The sequence below is a fragment of the Pezoporus flaviventris genome, unplaced genomic scaffold, assembly GCF_033815535.1.
Source record: "Pezoporus flaviventris isolate CSIRO_AGI_PZ_B2104156 unplaced genomic scaffold, CSIRO_AGI_Pfla_v1 ptg000007l, whole genome shotgun sequence".
Lineage (NCBI taxonomy): Eukaryota > Metazoa > Chordata > Aves > Psittaciformes > Psittacidae > Pezoporus > Pezoporus flaviventris.
Genome location: NW_026892555.1, coordinates 7,297,585 through 7,316,241, shown reverse-complemented (window position 1 = coordinate 7,316,241; position 18,657 = coordinate 7,297,585). Strand labels below are relative to the sequence as shown.

At 43.4% G+C, this 18,657-nt stretch overlaps 1 protein-coding gene across 1 annotated transcript in view; it reads left to right on the top strand.

Moving 5' to 3' along the window:
* The window catches only part of CCN4 (cellular communication network factor 4), a 35,930-nt gene extending 17,999 nt beyond the window's left edge, over window positions 1-17,931 (top strand). The window contains exons 2-5 of the mRNA XM_061447694.1: window positions 10,378-10,651; window positions 14,726-14,983; window positions 16,878-17,071; window positions 17,561-17,931. Coding sequence (XP_061303678.1) covers window positions 10,378-10,651; window positions 14,726-14,983; window positions 16,878-17,071; window positions 17,561-17,860 — 1,026 coding nt within the window. The 3' untranslated portion in view covers window positions 17,861-17,931. The remainder of the gene's footprint in view (window positions 1-10,377; window positions 10,652-14,725; window positions 14,984-16,877; window positions 17,072-17,560) is intronic.
* Window positions 17,932-18,657: the final 726 nt, after the last annotated feature.

Below are 18,657 nucleotides of genomic sequence, written 5' to 3'. Positions count from 1 at the left end.
AACTCTGTATACTGAATATTTGCTTCAGCAGTTAGCTGGCAGGAGCAATAAGTGTCTCAGCCCACAAGAAAGACAAAGGGGGTCACATTTGTTTGCTCCACATCCTCATGCCCTCAGGCTGTCTCTGTAGTGGGAAGCAAAAGTGAAGATGGAGCCAGAAGTGCAGTAAAGCCGAGCTGGGCCATGCAGAGTGTTGGAGATCAAGGCACAAGACAATAAGCCAGACCAAGGCAAGCACAATACGGTAATAACATGGTGGGGTTTGGCATTGCTGGCATTTAGAATTGCAGTATCACTATTACTCTTTTCCACTGCTCAGTGTAAGATCCAATCTGATGATACCCCTCTCCCACTCTGGGTTTCGGTGGTTTCCTTCTCTGGCTCTCTAGAAACAGCCTCAGGCACTAGTCAGACTCTGGTTGAACATTTAGATTCCATGATTCTGTAGAGAAAATCCACTTTCTTCACACAAGTATGGACAGACTATATCCAGATGACCAGGCTGTGGTACTGATATCGATGTCTTTGCTTCAAATGTACAAATGCGGCTTTTCTGATCTCTCTGTGCACACAGAGCTAAATCACTTCATATCCTGCAAGAGGATTTTGCCATGATTTTGCCTGGCAAAGGGTAAGATAACTGATACCATTCCAAGATGGGTCATAGAATCATAGACTAGGTTGGGTTGGAAGGGATCTTCAAAACTCATCTAGTCCAACACCCCTACAATGAGCACGGACACCTTCAACTAGCTCAGGTTGCTCAGAACCACATCCAGTCTGGCTTTGAATGTCTCCAGGGATGGCTCATCTGAAAGATGAAGATTTATTATGCCTGGAATTGATATCGGATGTTTAAGAGAGCAAAGTATGTGGCAGCTAATAAAGAATTGGTATTTCTTCCTAATGTTCTGCAAGCAGACTCTGAGTTAGTTTCGTGTCCTTCTAGAGTGCTCAAAAGTCTGACATCTTCTGTTGACCCTAAGGACATTGTTGATCTATGTCTTCCATCTGCATCCTTTGTCTAAAAGATCTCATAGCATACTATAAGCTACATTTACCAAGATGTTCCATGCTCAGTGCAAAAGTGTCCTTTCATGATGGAACTCTTTACTTGGAGATGTTGCTGTTTATTCAGATAAGTTGTAGGCTCCATCTGGTTTTCACTTAACTATAGAGATGTAGCAATGCAGTCTTACTGCTCATGTTTCATTGAGAGTCTTGAGATGGCTTTGATGCAGTGATACAACACTATATTAAATGGAAGTTATGGATTTTTGGATGAGGCAATGTGTGCCTTGTGTTCCAAAGGGGCCATTAAAGTAGCAGCAGCTTCTCTTTCCTTCCGTTATCTTGAAATCTTCCAGCTTTCTTCCAGATTTCTGATAGGTTTCCTGTTGTCAGATTAAATAATAATTAGCTGCCAAACAGCATTTTTGGCTGTTCTCATGGTATGAGAGGGGATGGACCTGCAAAGTCAAATTCTTCTGTCTGTATTAAATGCACCATTTAATGAAAAGATTAGGTTTTATTTCTCTGTGCCAGAACCAGACTTTAGGTGGCACCACACAGGACTGAACTGACGAAGGCATCTCGTTGGTTGTTTAGGTTTATGGGCATATTCCACGTGTGGTTTTGGCTAGCTATGTATTCATAGGCTGCCAGAAACACTGCTTGTCAGTGCCTTCTGGAGGTCTTTAATCCAACAACTGAGGATGGAGAATTCAGAGCATCCCTGGATGACCTGTCCTGGTGCTGCACTGCTCTGCTAGTGAAGAAGTTGCTTTCCTGGTGTTCCAACTAAACATTCTCAACTACATCTTGTGACTGCTGCTCATTAGTACACTCTCTGCTATCACTGAGGATAGTACTAGACCATCCATTAACCTCTTTGCTAGACTACCCAAGCCCAGCTCCCTCAGCATCTTCTCCTGGGTGATAACCTTTAGGTCTCTGACCATCTCAGTCCCATGGGAGGAAGGTGGCTGCTTAAAGGAAATAGGGTTGCGTAAGTCCCTCAGTTCATCAGCAGCTCTAGGGTAGGACACATATTAGGTCAAGCAGAGCAAATCTTGAGATTTTGAGATTTGAGAGTTTAAATAACAATGACATTTTAAAATGAAAGGTTGTTTTAAGTCAAAATGCTCCACACTGGAACAGGAACAGAAAATTGTTGCTACTTGAAAAAGCAAATTTATATTTTTATTAGAAAAATCATGAAAACCAAGATTATTTTGAAAAATGCTATGTCCTCTGTGCTCTTCTTGATGTGAAAAAAACAAGCAACCAAGCAAAGAAACAAAACCAAACAACCAAATAAGTGGAGCTTTTCAATTTTGCTTACTTTACTTCTTTTGACCAGGTTGGGGCAGAGTGTCCCCCAAGGCCCCCCCCAAGAGGGTAGGACCTTAAAATCAAAGAATAGTTAAGGTCGGAAATGACCTGAAAGTCATCTTCCTTTTGATTTCAAGGCCATGACTGAAAAAGAGGAGATGAGCAGATGCAGATCATGACTTCTTGCAAAGTAAAACCTCTGCCAAAGCAGACTGGGAGCTGGATCTGTGATACTTCTTTTATAACTCAGCCTGCGGTTCATATGTCAACATCTTGTTCTGTACAGGTTTAAGAGGGTTTGTAACTCTATGACCATGACCTTGGATAGTTCAGATGCACTTTCCGCTTTCCTAAACTTGAAGTCTGTCTGCTTGTCCCTTCTGGAGGCTTTTCTCATTGCTCTCCAGATGTTCTCTGTTACTTTTCAGACTCTAGTTCAAGCTGGTTTCGCTGGATGAGCTCACTAACTGCACAAACACAACATGTGCAGAGCAAGACATTAAAATGTTCTTTGAGCCCAGGAATTACGCTGTTTAATGTCCCGATTAGTGGAATCTGTGGTGGCAGTGTGAATTTGTTAATGATGTCCAAACATTTTTAGGTCACCCTATTCTAAGCAAGTGCTGCTTTTACTGGGGCAACACTTACGAAACGTCAGGTTTCTTTCTAACAGGGAAGTTCTTTCAGTCTGAAAACTGTGAAGAAAATGTGAGGCCACACTGAGTCTGCCAGTATAAGCAAATCTTTGGCAAAAAGGGGAATGTATGTAATCTTTATAATTGTTTAAACTGAGTTAGAAAAGACTATTCCAAACATCTGCTTACATTCTTCCCACAGTCACATTTCCCAAAATAAAGTTATGGGAAGCTGATCGTTCATCACTCATATATCCACAGAAATATTAATGCCTGACTCACTGTGGGTATTTTATTTTCATGGGCTGTTGGATGTTATGCTTCATGTAGAACGTTCCATTCTGCTCAGCCTACAGTGCACAGCAAGAATAAATCCAGCTGGTGCTTGACATCTATAAAACTATCTTATATTTTCTGGGTTCAGAGTCTGTTATTTTTCAGTATGTTCTGAAGATTTCATGTCTGGGATCAATTTTAATGAGGTACCTAGAAGCTCGTGCATACTCTGGGGAATCTGAACCCCAAACAACCATATTTTCCTCTTACCATGCATGATTTGATTTATATCTCTGTCCTGATGCTAGCTCGCTTTTTACTAGTATTTCCTTGTGATAGTTTATGAGCAGTCATGGGGACTCAGGGATTTGCAGCAAGAGCATGACAGCAAAGAAGTCCTGATGGTACTGTGATTACTGCTGATCTTGCTGTAAGAACTGGCTCTGTGGTGACCCATCTGTTCTGGGTGTAGTAATAATGCAAATATTCAGCAATATTCAGCTCAGAAGTTCCAACTAAGCAAGATCAAGAAACAAACTTCAGCTCCGAGGATCTGGTTTAAGCTTGCTGATGTAAGCCAGGTCCTGTTTATCATTGCTAATGTGCCCATCCCTCTGACATACATTAGGAGTTGTTAACCTCTGTCCTCGGGTGAAACTTAGCAACCTCTATGCTTGCCCTGAGGTGCAACTGAGGGATAGAAGGTTATGTGGCTTTATTTAATAGATTATTTGGATTTCATTTTGTCGTTTCATTTTTTACTTCCTTATTATGCTCTAAGCTCTGTGCTCCCCTGGGATGTTTGCACCTTTGTGAATGTAGAGGTGAATCTCCTGGGACGTTTTGGTTAATGGGAACGTTTAGGGTGGTACGTGCTGTCGGAATTGGCTCTACCGGCATTTCTGCTTGTGTTGTCTGTATCGTTCAGCCAGTAGGTGGAACCAGGAGAAAGCAAATGTGTCGTCTGGCTGAGAGATGCGAGTGCAGTGTCTTTCCCGGGGAGATGCATCCCTACGGGTCCACTTAAAGCTCTGTTTTTAACTTCAGCCTCCATGTTTAGGACAGACAAACTAAAACATCTGGAGGTATGTCTAAACAGTGACAGGTTGGCTGCCCAGAGAAGTAGTAAATGCTCCGTCCCTGGCAGTGTTCAAGGCCAGGTTGGACAGAGCCTTGGGTGTCACGGTTTAGTGTGAAGTGTCTTAGTAAGATCCTTTCCAATCCAAACCATTCTGTGATTCTATGATTCTATGATGTGGTCAGGCCTCGGTGCACGCACTCCCACCAGTAAGGATGCTTGGGTCAGTCTGCAAATCATCTGATTCGATCACATAGTAGCAAGGAGAATGTTTTACAAAACTTCCTCTCTGACCATTTTGCTTTGTGAATGTGTCAGAGATGGAGGACAGGGGATAATCCAGATTGCATCATATCCCCCATCAATAACAGCTGGCATTTGCTCAAAAAGTCAGTATCAGAAATGTAGGTTAAAAATATTACTTTCATGTGTTAGACAGTCAGAAATTAAAAGTAGTCCACCCAATGGCATGTGCCCTGCAAAGCACAGCTTGTGCAGCTATGAGCGAGCTCAAAAGTCCTCCTTTTAGAGTGAATTACCACCAAGGAGGTGATAAGGTCCTATGGTTTGAGCAGACCTCCCTCTGCCAACTTCTCCTATCCATTTCACCAGCTCTGCTAATAGCCAGAGGAGTTTAATTAAGAACTCGCAGTCCTCTCTGGACTTTTTTCACATCAATAAACTGAAGGTGAAGAGCATAGATAGCTTCTCCCTACCTTCACTCAGTTCATCATGATGAGAAAAATACTTGGAAGACAAAAGCTGTAACAGTAAGATAATGCAGTACTGCAGTGAAATCAGTATACATGGATATATTTTTAAACACCTGTAAAAACTGGAAGCAAAGGAATATATTTCAATGCATTTACGGCTTTGCTGCTAAAGGCAAAGTTTGAGGTTTCCTAATGCATTACGTAGAAGTGCTGCTGTATTTCTGTCTGGCTTGCAATTTGGACTGTAGACACTATTTTCAACACCATCGCTTGGTCTTTCTAGTTTCCAAAACTAAAACAAACTTACAATTACAGTATTTTCCAACAAATTGAAACCATACTTTGCCAGTAGGTAGAACATGCTACTGAATAGTCCTATGCATTTTGTATCTTTAAGACTTGGATAGTAAGCCTCATGGCTATTAAAAACACTGAATTTGTGGTGATGTTGGGTACTAAGTAATGATGTTTTTATTTTCTCCTTCTGTCTTCTTGGATGTGAACACAGAAATCAGCTGGGAATTGTTGCTAGTGAAATAATACTCTCTGCAGATGCAAAAAGAAAGCCGTTTTGGAGCTTGCCAAGCATAAATCAGGAGCGACTTTAATAGAGAGTTATCAACCATGGCAGGTCGAGAAAGGCTTCATCATGTTTTAATGAGAATGGACTTGTACTTCCAAAAGCAGCAAAATTACAAACCCATTAATAAATAGTGGTGGAATATATTCTCCTTAGCATTCAAGAAAACAAATCTGCAGACCGCAAGATGGAAGAGGAGTGATGCAAAACAGGTTAAATACAAGTACCTGGAAAAGCTAACTTATTAGCAGGCACATTCTTTTGTTTCTAACATTTTAAAATAAACTTGTCGAATCTCCATCACTGTGTTTTTTGGTCTTAAATTTCTCTTCATTCTCATTTTGGATTGATTAACTATCCCACTGTCCTCCTACACGTTACATTTGCCATAAAGTCATGGTTCCTGAAACCTTAAATTACTTGATAGTCTTTTGTTTGTTTGCTTCCAGGTAAGGATGTCCATTGATGAAGGCCATTACAGTCTGATTTCCTGTTGATAGCCAAAAGTTTTATTGTGGTATTTATAAAGCATTATTCATGATGTCTTAACCATCATACCTATTCATAACGAAGTGTCTGTATCTCAAAACGTTATGGGACATTGAAGTAGTAGGGCTGGATTACTTTTCTAAAGGAATTTAGATATTCCAGCTGTGAAAGCTGACCATGGAAAAGGAAAAGCCAAGAATCTCCTAAATCTACAGAATTGTTTCTCCCATAGCAAAGCTCTGAGGGACTTAAGAGAGGAGACGAGCAGTGCTTGGAAGCTGCTCAGGTTGTATATTTTTTCTAGTATCCAATGGACAGCAGTTTTCAAAGGCTGGGTTTTGGTTGGGTTGCAGTGGAGCCTAGGACATGGTGTCACGTCCACCTCTCCATGCCTTCCCTATTAGCAAAATATGGCAGTCATAGTATTTTGATGCCTGCCCACACTGATTAATTGAAGATGCTCATGTAGCCCACACCATGTGTCCTTCCTATGGCTGACTTAGATATACCACTGGATCCTTCAGCTGGCACATCAGGAATTACAACAGTTAATAATTGAAAGGACATGTGAAAAGTCTTCTTGGCCAGCTCAGGTTTTAGACCTAGAGAAAGGGCTGTTAAATAATTTACTCTAAATTCACGTCCATCGCAAACCAGCAAATGATTCCCAGCTACTCAGTGCTTTACAAGAATTCAGCCTCAGTCCTTCATCTATTAACTAAAACCACAGGACTAGCAAGGTTCCTCTTTGCTACATGTGTTGATTCACACTTTCATATCTACACAGGGTAGAAGCTGTTTGCTTGCTCATGTTGACAATAGAAATAAGGGGCTGTGAAGGGATTTACTCACAGGGTTGGGCCATAGCAGTGGGCTCTTTAAATAGCTGTGTGAATTTTTTCTGTGTACCTGGATTTGATTATTAAGCACTTTTTTTTAATGATCAGCAACAAAGTAAATAGGTTTATTGCACTTGTAGAGGCCTCTCTTCTCAAGTGACAGATTATTGTACCTATTCAAATTACTGCTAGTGGAATGAGGAATGCTGCTGTTAAAAGGCCAGGGCTTTTCATCGATTTGAATGTTCCTCTTTTAACAACTTTGGCAGCATCAAAGAGGCTTAAATTGGGAGTAAATTATACTGGTATGTTTTAGTTGAAACATGACTTTAAAGGTGATTTTAAGCCAACTTTAAGGCCAGCTGTTTGTAAGGGGGGTCTTAATGGAATTGGGAACTATACCCAGAGCAAACACTGCCTATTTGGCAGTGATTATCAATGTGTTAACAATTTAGTGTTCTGTATAGAGGGTAACTAATTACTAAGATGCTTAAATACACCCTAAGATAAAGCAATAGCAGCAGGTTTAGAAATGTGCTTTAATAAAGTCTGTGTCTTTTAACAAGGATGCTGCAGAAGACAGTAAAAGGGCTTTGCAGAGGTATTCATCTCATCAGCTGTGGGATTGCAGTGCTTGGGGATGCATTAACCTGTAAAGCCTTGAGTTAAGACATTTTCTTCATGGAAAGCCTTTTGTTTGAGTCATCTGAAACTGTAAAGAGGACAAAACACTGGGGAATATATAGTGCAGTACAAGTTAGCCAGGAATGACTGACAGAAAGTTCAACATGATCCACAAACGTGCACTTGCAACCCAGAGAGCCAACCGTATCCTGTTCTGCATCAAAAGGAGCGTGACCAGCAGGTCGAAGGAGGTGATCCTGCCCCTCTACTCTGCCTTTGAGACACTTCACCTGGTGTACTGTGTTCAGCTCTGAGGAAGCAGCATGAGAAGGATGTGGACTTGGAGTGAGTCCAGAGGAGGCCACAAGGATGATCAGAGGGCTGGTGCAGCTCTCCTGTGAAGACAGGCTGAGAGAGTTGGGCTTGTTCAGCCTGGAGGAAAGCAGCCTCCCAGTACCTAAACAGGGACTACAGGAAAGTTGGAGAGGGTTTTTTACAAGCATATGTAGTGATAAGGCAAGGGAGAATGGCTTTAAACTGAAAAAGGGGAAATTTAGATTACATATAAGGAAGAAATTCTTTACTGTGAGGGTAATGAGGCACTACAACAGGTTGCCCAGAGAAGCTGTGCCCCATCCCTGGAAACATTCAAAACCAGGTTAGATGGGGCTTTGAGGAACCTGCTCTAGTGGAAGGTGTCTCTGACCATGGCAGGGGGTTGGAATTGGATGATCTTTAAGGTCACTTCCAACCAAAACCATTCTATGAATGGATGGAATTGCCTTAGTAATTTCCAGTCCTTGACTTTCCTTGTCTGAACTTTGTAGAGCTACATACTATTTCAGCCCTCACTTCTTGTCACAATAAAGGTCTTCTGGACCTCATGTACCCAAGCAGGGTCATGCTCTGGCTGCTTTTGATAGCCCATAAATAACCTTGTTTGTTTCTGTACCTGAAGTTCTGAGCCCTGCTTGACTCCCATGTGCAGCTCCAGTTTTCCATGCAGTAATCCTGGTAGAAAAGGCACCTTTTTGCTTGTCACTGGGCTGATTTGCACCCTTCCAGAATCACAAGCATGGCTGATGCTGCTAAATGTCATCCAGAGTTTGCTCTGCAGGGACTGGAGAACGCAGAAGGCAATGAAACTCTGCCCTCTGTGGGTTTCTATCAGCTGAGGTACCGCAGCTCTCCATTATCTCAGTAATAGTGACCTGAACGTGTCTGCTGGAGTAGCATCACTTTGTTACACAAAATCCCTTTTATACCTTGATTTACTTTGATCAGATTTTTAATCTGATTATCAGATTTTTAATTAACTTGTACTTGTGGGATTTTTTTTTTTTTCCTTGCTTGCCAAGGAAATGGAGATCAGGAAGTGGAAACTTGGCAGTATCCTCCCCATAAAAGTTCTCCTTCCTTTCTCACCATGCTGGCAAATATTTGTGCATGGCTAATGGAAGAAGCACTAACATTATGAAGACTCACTTGGACTCATCCAACTTAGAGTTCCCACAGTGGCTCCGTGTAGGACAACAGGATGTGTCAAAAGACAGAGGTGGAAAATCACTGCAGAAATATTCAAGTTGTTTGACTTTGTGGGTGAGGGAAATATCATGGGAACTCCAGTGAGATCTGGAAGAGCCCATCATAAATCCAAGAGTCTCATGACTACTTTAGGATGCACAGAGAGTGTTTCTGCTGAATATGGTAGACTGGACACTGTGAAGGTTGGATAAGGGTGGTTGTCAGAGTGCTTAGAAGAAATAGATGACTTTAATTAATTAATTAAGTTATAAATTAATTAATTAATTTTAATTGTTATAGCCATACTGTGGTTTAGGACTAGGACTCTGTCAGGGAGCTGAATTGCATGTGTTTTGTGTTATAGGGATGGAGATGATAGATAAGCAATATATTTTTCAGACAGAGATGGGTGAACTTGTGAATTATGGTGCTCACAGACAGCCAGATTTTGGCTTCAGAGGTTCTTTTTCCTTCCTTAACCTCATCTCTACTCAAGTCAAAGGACTAGGACATTGTAAGGCAGCAGTTATTGTGCTATTATCAGTATCAGAAGAAGAGAGAAAATGACCAAGACACCCTCAGGGCATCCATGATGGAGTGCTAGGTCTGTGGGTTCAGATCATTCGTACAACACAGATGTCCATGAGTGGCTGTGAGGATGGTGGACTCACAGGTCTATTCCTCGTACCCTTGTGGATTTATGGGATCCAGTGTTTTGGATTCAAGACCCACACAAATATGGATAAACCTGAAGAAGATGAGGCCAAACAGGCCCACATGAGCTTTCCCACTGTAACATGATACCCTTTACCTTCATCAATGACTGATGCACATGTAAGCCTTTAAGTAGCCAAGAGAGGCCCTAGAGCCATCTCTCAATCAACAAGGACAAGCTATAGGTGGCACAATCCTTTGTCAGAGCCAGGCACCACAGGGTAGCACAGCCTGGACACACCACACCTTCTTCTCATGTGTCAGAGGGAGGGTTTGACACGTTTGCTTATGGAGAGAGACCTCTGTTTAGGGAGGAGAGGTCTGGAAAAGGCTGAGTACAGCAAACTGGGGCAACGCAGTTTAGATACCAATCTGAGCTGCAGAGCATTTGCCCTAACCTGGTATCTGAGAGATACAAGACAGCAGTGACAGCTCCCTTTCCATGTCTCTTTGACATTTACCCATTAGTTTCCTTGCAGACCAAAGGGGATTGTAATTGAGGACTAGTCACCAAAGGGTTTGCAAGCACCTTCTCTGAAACGCTCTCCAAGCTGTGTTTCTTTGTTTGTAGGCCATTGCCCAGACCACCGCCACCACCATGACCCCCACCACAACAGAGACCTACACGCGGGCTCAGTACTGTAAGTGGCCATGTGAATGTCCGAAGTCCCCACCTCGGTGCTCGGTGGGCATCAGCCTGGTCACAGACGGCTGCGACTGCTGCAAGACGTGTGCCAAGCAGCGTGGAGAGAGATGCACTGAGGCCGACACTTGTGACTTCCACAGGGGCTTGTACTGTGACTACAGTGGAGACAGACCTAGGTACGAAATAGGAGTATGTGCACGTAAGTGATGTACATATATTTTTGACTTAGACAAGCACTGGCAGCTCCCCTCAGTTTGAGCAGTGGCTGAGATTTATCTCATTAGATACTTGACTGTACGCTCATCAGCTCCTCTGTTCACCACCTTCCATTTCCTTATAGCTGTCTCCATTTCAGGGCAGCTGGCTGGATGAGAAATGGCATCTGAATTTGTGCTCTTTGAGTTGGCTGCAGCAAAGAGCAATGAGCAGCCAGCATCTGAAGGTCTTCAGATTTAGAAGTAGATGATTTTATATATCCTGCAATAGTAAAAGGTGCTGTAGGGTGTTGGGCATGAAGGAAACGTAGATATACAGTTGTCTTTAAAGACAAGCAGTGTGGGTGTCTACAGTAAGGAACACTTCTGGTTTGTTCTCAGTAGTGGATCCCTGAGAAATATAGCATGTGGTATCCTGTCCAATAGGGTTGGGGTTGAATCATCTCCTAGCAAATTTTCTTGGTGACAAATTGAGGTCTGAGCCTTAATCTTACAGACATGTCAGCTGCCATGAAGCAGAAGGATTTCTTCCTGCCTGTCATAAGGAAATCTTGGTGGGATAATTCATGTGACTGGAATGTTTTTATGCAAAAAGAAATGAGGTAATGTTTGTATGTCTGGGTTATGTCCACTTGTTCTGAGATCCAGAACATGGGGGGAATCCAACCTGCTCAGAAATGCCATAAACGATTGAAAATCATTACTCTGGGAATGATTAAAAGTGAAAGGATCATGAATAAATCTACAGAGGTCGCTGATCAGAAATGATGCTGACTGTTTAGCATGATATTAGAAGATACTGGTTACAACTTTAGGTTCATAAAAAGGAAAATGTCACTTGGAGGAATATGACCACAAATGGTACTAATAGAAAATGCAGATTGGAAGGAAACCTGGAGGAGAGCTGCTTGTGAGATGGATAGAATAACTGATCCACAGGAAAGAGGAAAGATTGCAAACACTGGGCTTCAATAAACTTAGAATATCAGCAGAAGCTTTGAAGGGGCAACTCTAAGGAGTAAAGAGGTTTGGGATAGCTGACAGAAATACTAGGGGTTGTAAGGAAGGGTGGTAAAAAATAAGCTTGGCTTTGCATTAGCTTATCCACGAAAAAACAAGCATGCAGAAAGAGCAATCTAAACAGATTTTGTAGTGTGCGGACAAAATAACAAGAAAAGAAGGTATGTGACGTAAGCTTAAACAGTGATTTTTAAGATTAGAAAAGATCTAAGGTTAAGAAAAGAGGATATGAAATTATTCAAATGTATTGTCTGGAGTGCGTGTGAAGCATTCGTGGGAGGTCTGTAAGAACAGGTTAGACAAACGTGTCAAGAATGACATTGTTACAGCTGGCCCTGTGCTGGGAGAGGCAAACCAGCTGGATGTTGTCTCAAAGCTACCTCAGCCTTCCTAGACTTCTTTGGAAACATTCATGTCGCTTCACATTTGTGTATTTAAATGCTTGATTTCTTGGTTGGATATTCTGGGGGAGGGGGGATGTAGTCCTCCCATACACGACAGGCATTCAGTATGTCCTGTGACAACAGCACTGTGCTGTAGGAAGGTTGATCCCCAGCTTCCCCAGTTTGGCCTGGAAGGATTCTCAATCTGCACTTTCACATCATAGAAACGTAGAATTACAGAATCATAGAAAGTTTTGGGTTGGAAAGGACTGCAAGATCATCCACTTCCAACCCCCCTGCTGCCACAACAATATAATAGAATCATAGAATAGAATCATAGAATAGTTAGGGTTTGAAGGACCTTATGATCACCCAATTCCAACCCCCCTGCCATGGGCAGGGACACCTCACACTAAACCATCTCACCCAATGCTCTGTCCAACCTGGCCTTGAACACCGCCAGGGATGGAACATTCACAACTTCCTTGGGCAATCCATTCCAGTGCCTCACCACCCTTACAGTAGAGAACTTCTTCCTTATATCCAATCTAAACTTCCCCTGTTTAAGTTTTAACCCATTACCCCTTGTCCTATAACTAAAGTCCCTAATGAAGAGTCCCTCCCCAGCACCCCTGTAGCCCCCCCTTCAGATACTGGAAGGCTGCTATGAGGTCTCCACACAGCCTTAATTCCCTATTATATTCCCTATTATGTGACATTCATGGCTATAAGGCGAGGGGCACTGTGGTGTGCAGAGCTGAAGGGCATGTGAAGTAGGTCTTCCCATAGTTAGGAAGTGGAGTGGCTTGTCTCTGGCTGCCACAGAAAGCTGTGGTCTTCCCCTTGCTTCAGCATCCAGATAGATGCACATGACAGGATCTGCTGACATGTTCTTTTCATGCACTGGGACATATACAGATCACATCATACATAGATCACATCACTCCACTCTGATCACACCAGATCAGATACTGCTGGGACCACAGGGTGACTGAAGGCAAGAGTGGGGCTCTTGAGCTGGGTGTTGGGGACCAACTGCTGTGAGGAATTTGCTTTGCAGCTGGATGCCAAAAAGCCAGGTCTAGAGAATCCAGTGCATGCAGGACTACAGAAACAATGGAATTTGTGGAAAATAAAGATCCTGAAAGATCACAGAATTCTTTCAGGTGCTGGGAAAATGAATGGGGTGAGAATGTGAGAAATTCAAGTTGTGTCTGGACTGGCATGGTGAGATGCGTCCAAGATCTGGTCACCTGGACATCAGATAGGAGCCTCAATACACATCTCCTTTTGTTGGCTTTTTTCTGCACCGAAGCAGAGACAGCAGGATGCTGAGCACATGCTCAGGTGGGGAGGCAGGCATTGTGCACTTGAGGCCAGGACCAGGGATGTGACAGGAAGAGCTATGTGCTCCCAAAGAGCCTAACTTAGATGCAGATTCAACGAGGTTCTACATGAAAGCATTAAACAGCTCCTTTGTGTATGTTCAGGATGTTCTCATGATGAACCTCCCGATGTATGAGACCTGCATGAGGCTGATTTAACACAGTCCAGGAGGGATATGCTGGTAGCAGAGTACCAGATAATACAGCATTCTCTTGAGCTGTCATAATCTGTGTGTACACCTCGAAGTTTAGCTGAGTTCTCAACTCCAGCTCCAGCACTGAGTGATGTCTCTTCAATACAAAGACAGAAGCATGATCAAAATTGGAGCTGAACCTGCCCTTCAAATAGCAACAACTCTCATTTTTGTACAGAAAAAGGGATTTGTGTTTGATGTTTTCATTCAGCCCATTCTAAAATTAGGAAGCCTTTTCAGAATTTGAACCCAGCCTTTCAATCCATGTTAGCCTTGAAGCAGCCACATTGCAGCTCCATTTTCAACCAGACTCAAAACTTAAGCAACCTGATCGGTGCATGCACACTGCCTCCGTGTGAACAGACAAGAAAGTGAACCTTGAATTTTCCATTAGATTTGTGTCACTGGTTCCAAATAACTGTTACAACTTTGAAATAAGAAGTGGCTGCTTTTTGAACCAATGCGATTTCTGTTCATGGGCAAGCAAAAAGTTTGATTTTTTTTTTTTGTGATTTTATTTTAAAATATTCATAAAATACCGGGTTTTGTGGCCTTATAATGTATTACTTCATTTTCCAAGAAAACTGTTCTGTGATAAACTGAAGTTGCCTAAATATAGGATTCTAGTGCCATTTTAAGCACTTCCTCACTTGGGTGTTCTGCTGTTGCTTCAGAAGGTGTTGTGAAGAGCTGAGTCATATTTGCAACTCCATGTGGTCCTCCCATATATCCCTGAAAACATTAGATTTCACCCAATACTTATTTAATTACTTTTATTGCTCCTTCTTTTGCCAGCAGGCTACAAAATGATTTTTAAATGAGAATTCATGGATAAAACACACTTCTTTTCTCCATGATGCATTAAAAGATTCTTCTTTTTTTTTGCTGTGATTCAGAATGAAAACTTTTTCCTAGATGGTGTAACCACATTTGGCTCAGCATCACGCTGACCACATCATCCCACAGCCATGTCTCCATGTTGGCTCCATTAGCCAGGGAGCAGCTTGGTACAGCAGCACATCAGCATTATTCTAACAGTGATCTGTGTATCTTTCTCTCTTCTTCTTTCCTTTCAGAGATTGTTGGTGTAGGATGTGTCCTCAACGGGGTCAGGTATAACAATGGGGACACGTTTCAGCCCAACTGCAAATACAACTGCACGTGCATTAATGGGGCCGTGGGCTGTATTCCCATGTGCACAAACTCACGTCCTCCCCTTGTCTGGTGCCCAAACCCAAAGCTGATTAAGTTAGCAGGGAAGTGCTGCGAGCAGTGGATTTGTGATGACTCCAAGAAGATCAGGAAGACATCTCCACGACACATCTCTTCCGCAGGTATGGTTGGACTGAAGTGGACTTCCCTGTCAATGGGCAACTGGAAGTCAGTCTAAAGCCAAAGTATCAGCTTGTAGCAGCAGGCATCTGGTCTTTGTGTGAATGAGGCACAGAGACTCCAGCATGTAGTGAAGGAGAGGACATGTGAAACACAGCGGTGTTCTTGAACTGCTCAGCAGCAATGTGAGATTCACCAAGCATGCCTGTGTGACAAAGCCCCCTCTGAAGCACACATCTGCTGGCACTTGGAAGATGTCACAAGTCCTTTTTACATCACCAGTTTGTATTCAGTCTGGGCCCTCTGCAAAGCAGTTTAATTTGGGACTGAGTCTTTCTGTCTGGGTTATAGACTCAATATAAGGAAGAATTCTTCCCTGTAAGGGTGCTGAGGCACTGCACAGGTTACCCAGAGAAGCTGTGGCTACCTCATCCCTGGAAACATTCAAAACCAGGTTGGAGAGGGCTTTGAGCAACCTGCTCTAGGGGAAGGTGTCCCTGCCCATGGCAGGGGGTTGGAACTGGGTGAGCTTTAAGGTCCTTTCCAACCCAAACCAGTCTGGGATTCTGTGATTTTAAAGTCCCTGTATTTTAGTAGTCCCAAACTTACATAACACCTTGAAAACATTTACTGTGGAACCTTCACTGCCAGTTCACAGTTCTGGACTGATTGAACTGAATTCTGACATTATTGAACTACATTATGTATCACATAAAGTATCTTCTTTCCTCACACTCACATTCATAGTGAGGATCATGTAGCTCACTGCACAGAGCTGGCGCCATTTGCCTCTGATCCCAAAGGCTCAAGATGGACTTACCCTGCCATACGTCTTAAATTTATCCTCATGACACCCTGTGATGCAATGTAGTGACATTAGCCACATTAGCTCCATATTTTAGACTATCTCACAAAAGCAGAGCTCAAGGACACATGGAATGCTTGCTGTAAACCAGGATTTTGGTTCCTTACTGGTAAAGGTTTTATTCCCAGTCCTTGATCTGTATTTTTGCTGCACAAAACAAAGCCTCAGTCTCCATTTTGTGGGTTAAACCCACTAGAGTTTCACCCTCACTTATGTCCGTGGCAGCTTTGAACTGTAGGTCCAAATTCAAAACATCTACTACTGAAATTAACCTTATGTCTTCATGGCCTGTGTCCCAAAATGGGCATAACACAGCTTTCCTTGCCTGACCTTTTCTCTCATAAGTAGAAGCCTTATAAAAGCAAGGCTAACAGTTACTACATTTAACAGAATAACTAATAGAGTAATAAACCTAATACTGAGAGAGCTCAGCACAGCAGTTTCTATCAGAGCTTTGCCTGCAGGCTGTACTGTGAGTCAAAGACCAGTGGGGACCTTGGCCGAGGCTGTGAAGGAACCTGAACTGGGGTTGTCAGCTGCTTTCAAAACAGAGCCCACCCCTTCTTCAAGTAGCTGCTGAGCCCTCTGAGAGCTATTCAAGCTGCTCTTCCTCCTACTGAAAGGCAGTGGCTGCTTCCCAAGCCCCTCGGCCATCCAGCAGGCTGTTGACCACTTTCTGTTACAGAATCAATTGAATGGGCTCAGAAATAAACCTTCATCCCTTTTCTGCACTGTCTGTAATTGTTTGCATTGTGGCAGCACCTGGGGGTCCCAGACAAGGACCCCTTGTGTGAGGCTGCAAAGGGAGATAAAGAAATGAGCCCTGGCCCCAAGCGCTCGCAGCAGCAGAGGGTCTGACACAAAGTAGGTCAGCAGCAAAGGGGGTGGGATGAGAGGGTTCACGGGAATGCTGAGCCACTCCGCTGTGATTTCAGGGTTAGTGGCCTGAATGTGTAATGAGCTGGGGAGAGGGGGTTTAATATGGAGAGCTGCTGCGGCTGAATAACATGGGGTTAATCTGGTCCCTGCAGCGTACGAGGGAGAGGATGAAGCCTGGCAGAAGAACTGCATCGTGCACACCTCCCCCTGGAGTCCCTGCTCAAAGACCTGTGGGCTGGGCATCTCCACCAGGATTTCCAATGACAACGACCAGTGCCGGCTCCTGAAGGAGAGCCGCCTGTGCAACATGCGGCCCTGCGAGGTGGATATCACCAAGCACATTAAGGTGGGGACTGCCCCTATGCACAGCCCCGGAGCTTTGTCTGGACATGGGGTTAGCTGTTGTTTGGCAGCATTCAGGCATCTGAAGGCTGCACTTCTACATGGACTTTCTGTGCTGCAAAGAGGTCAAGAACATGTCCCCCCTGTGCTTCCACATGCCGGTGTGAAAACAACCCCTTGAGAGCTTTAGTTCCAGCCAGAGGGTCCTTGCAAGGAAAGGCAAGCCAAGTCCACTGTGCTCACTGTTCAGACGGACCTGGGACTCAGCTAGTGGAAGAACACTGGTGCACTGCTGGTCATGGCTATGAGCTGCATTTGCAAGTACCCTACTTGCAGCTTTTAGATTCATGTGTCTAAGCATGTAAAACTGCCACAGCTTCTAGATCAGGGCTGTAAAATGCTTCCTAACAGCTTCAAAACCCTTTAAGTATGGGGAAGGTCCTACTTGTGTCAGCAAGATATATTAACCTGTCTCTTTTCTGTTCTGATTTAGCCTGGGAAGAAGTGCTTGGCTGTCTACAGGGCCAACGAACCAATGAACTACACCATCTCAGGATGTGTGAGCAAAAGTCCATATAGACCCAAGTACTGTGGTGTCTGCACAGACAATAGGTGCTGCACACCCTACAAGTCCAAGACTATTGAAGTGAGGTTCCAGTGCCCAGACGGAACTGAGTTTTCCTGGAAAATCATGTGGATCAATGCTTGCTTCTGCAACCTGAACTGCAAGAACCCAAACGACATCTTTGCCGACTTGGCTCATTACCATGATTACTCTGAAATCGCTAATTAAATAGGCTGAATGCTGGAATTGACCCATTGCTCTGATTTTACAGAGGATTTAAAATAAAAGGAGAATCTTCATCCACTGCCAATGTACAATTTGTTTTTTTCCTGAGCTAGGATGTTAAGTCTCCTTGTTTTGCCACCCTGTTTTTGGAAAGGCCTTGAACAAGCAGTATTTTCAACTCTAATAGAAATCCATCCATTAACAGCAGCCAAAAATTCCTCTATGCACAGATTCCAAGACTTAAATTACAGGCCCGCTGGCACTGTCATAGGCCAACAGTTTAATTACCCAAAGGAAAGAATAGTACACTAGTACAACAAAAGTATGGCTGCCCACAGCTTAGACATGAGATTCAGGTATCATTACTGTCATCTCTTGATTAATGTGGTCTAAGCTGGGAAATGAGCATTGGCATACCTGTTTAATTTTCAATACCACACTTCAGTCTTCGCTGCTGATCATCAGGACTAGACTCTAGTCTCTAGCACACAGCCCTAGAACTAGCCCTCTGTCATTCTCAGTCAGATCCTACCTCATGGTGAAACCCATGGGAAAAGCCTAGAGAGAACAAAGTTTCTCCTGAGCTCTCTGTGCGATGTCTGCCTCTCACTTCATGAGGCTGGGCCCAAGAACCTCTGTTTCCTTCTCTCCTTGGACTCACCTAGATCTCTTAGAGCACCTTGTACCAGGGATGTTTTCACAGTTTCTCTGCCTGCTCTGATCTTGAACAGCCTGGATGCTCTGAATCCAAAATGACCACACCAGAGCTCATGTTTTCAGGATAGATCCTCTTATCTGTG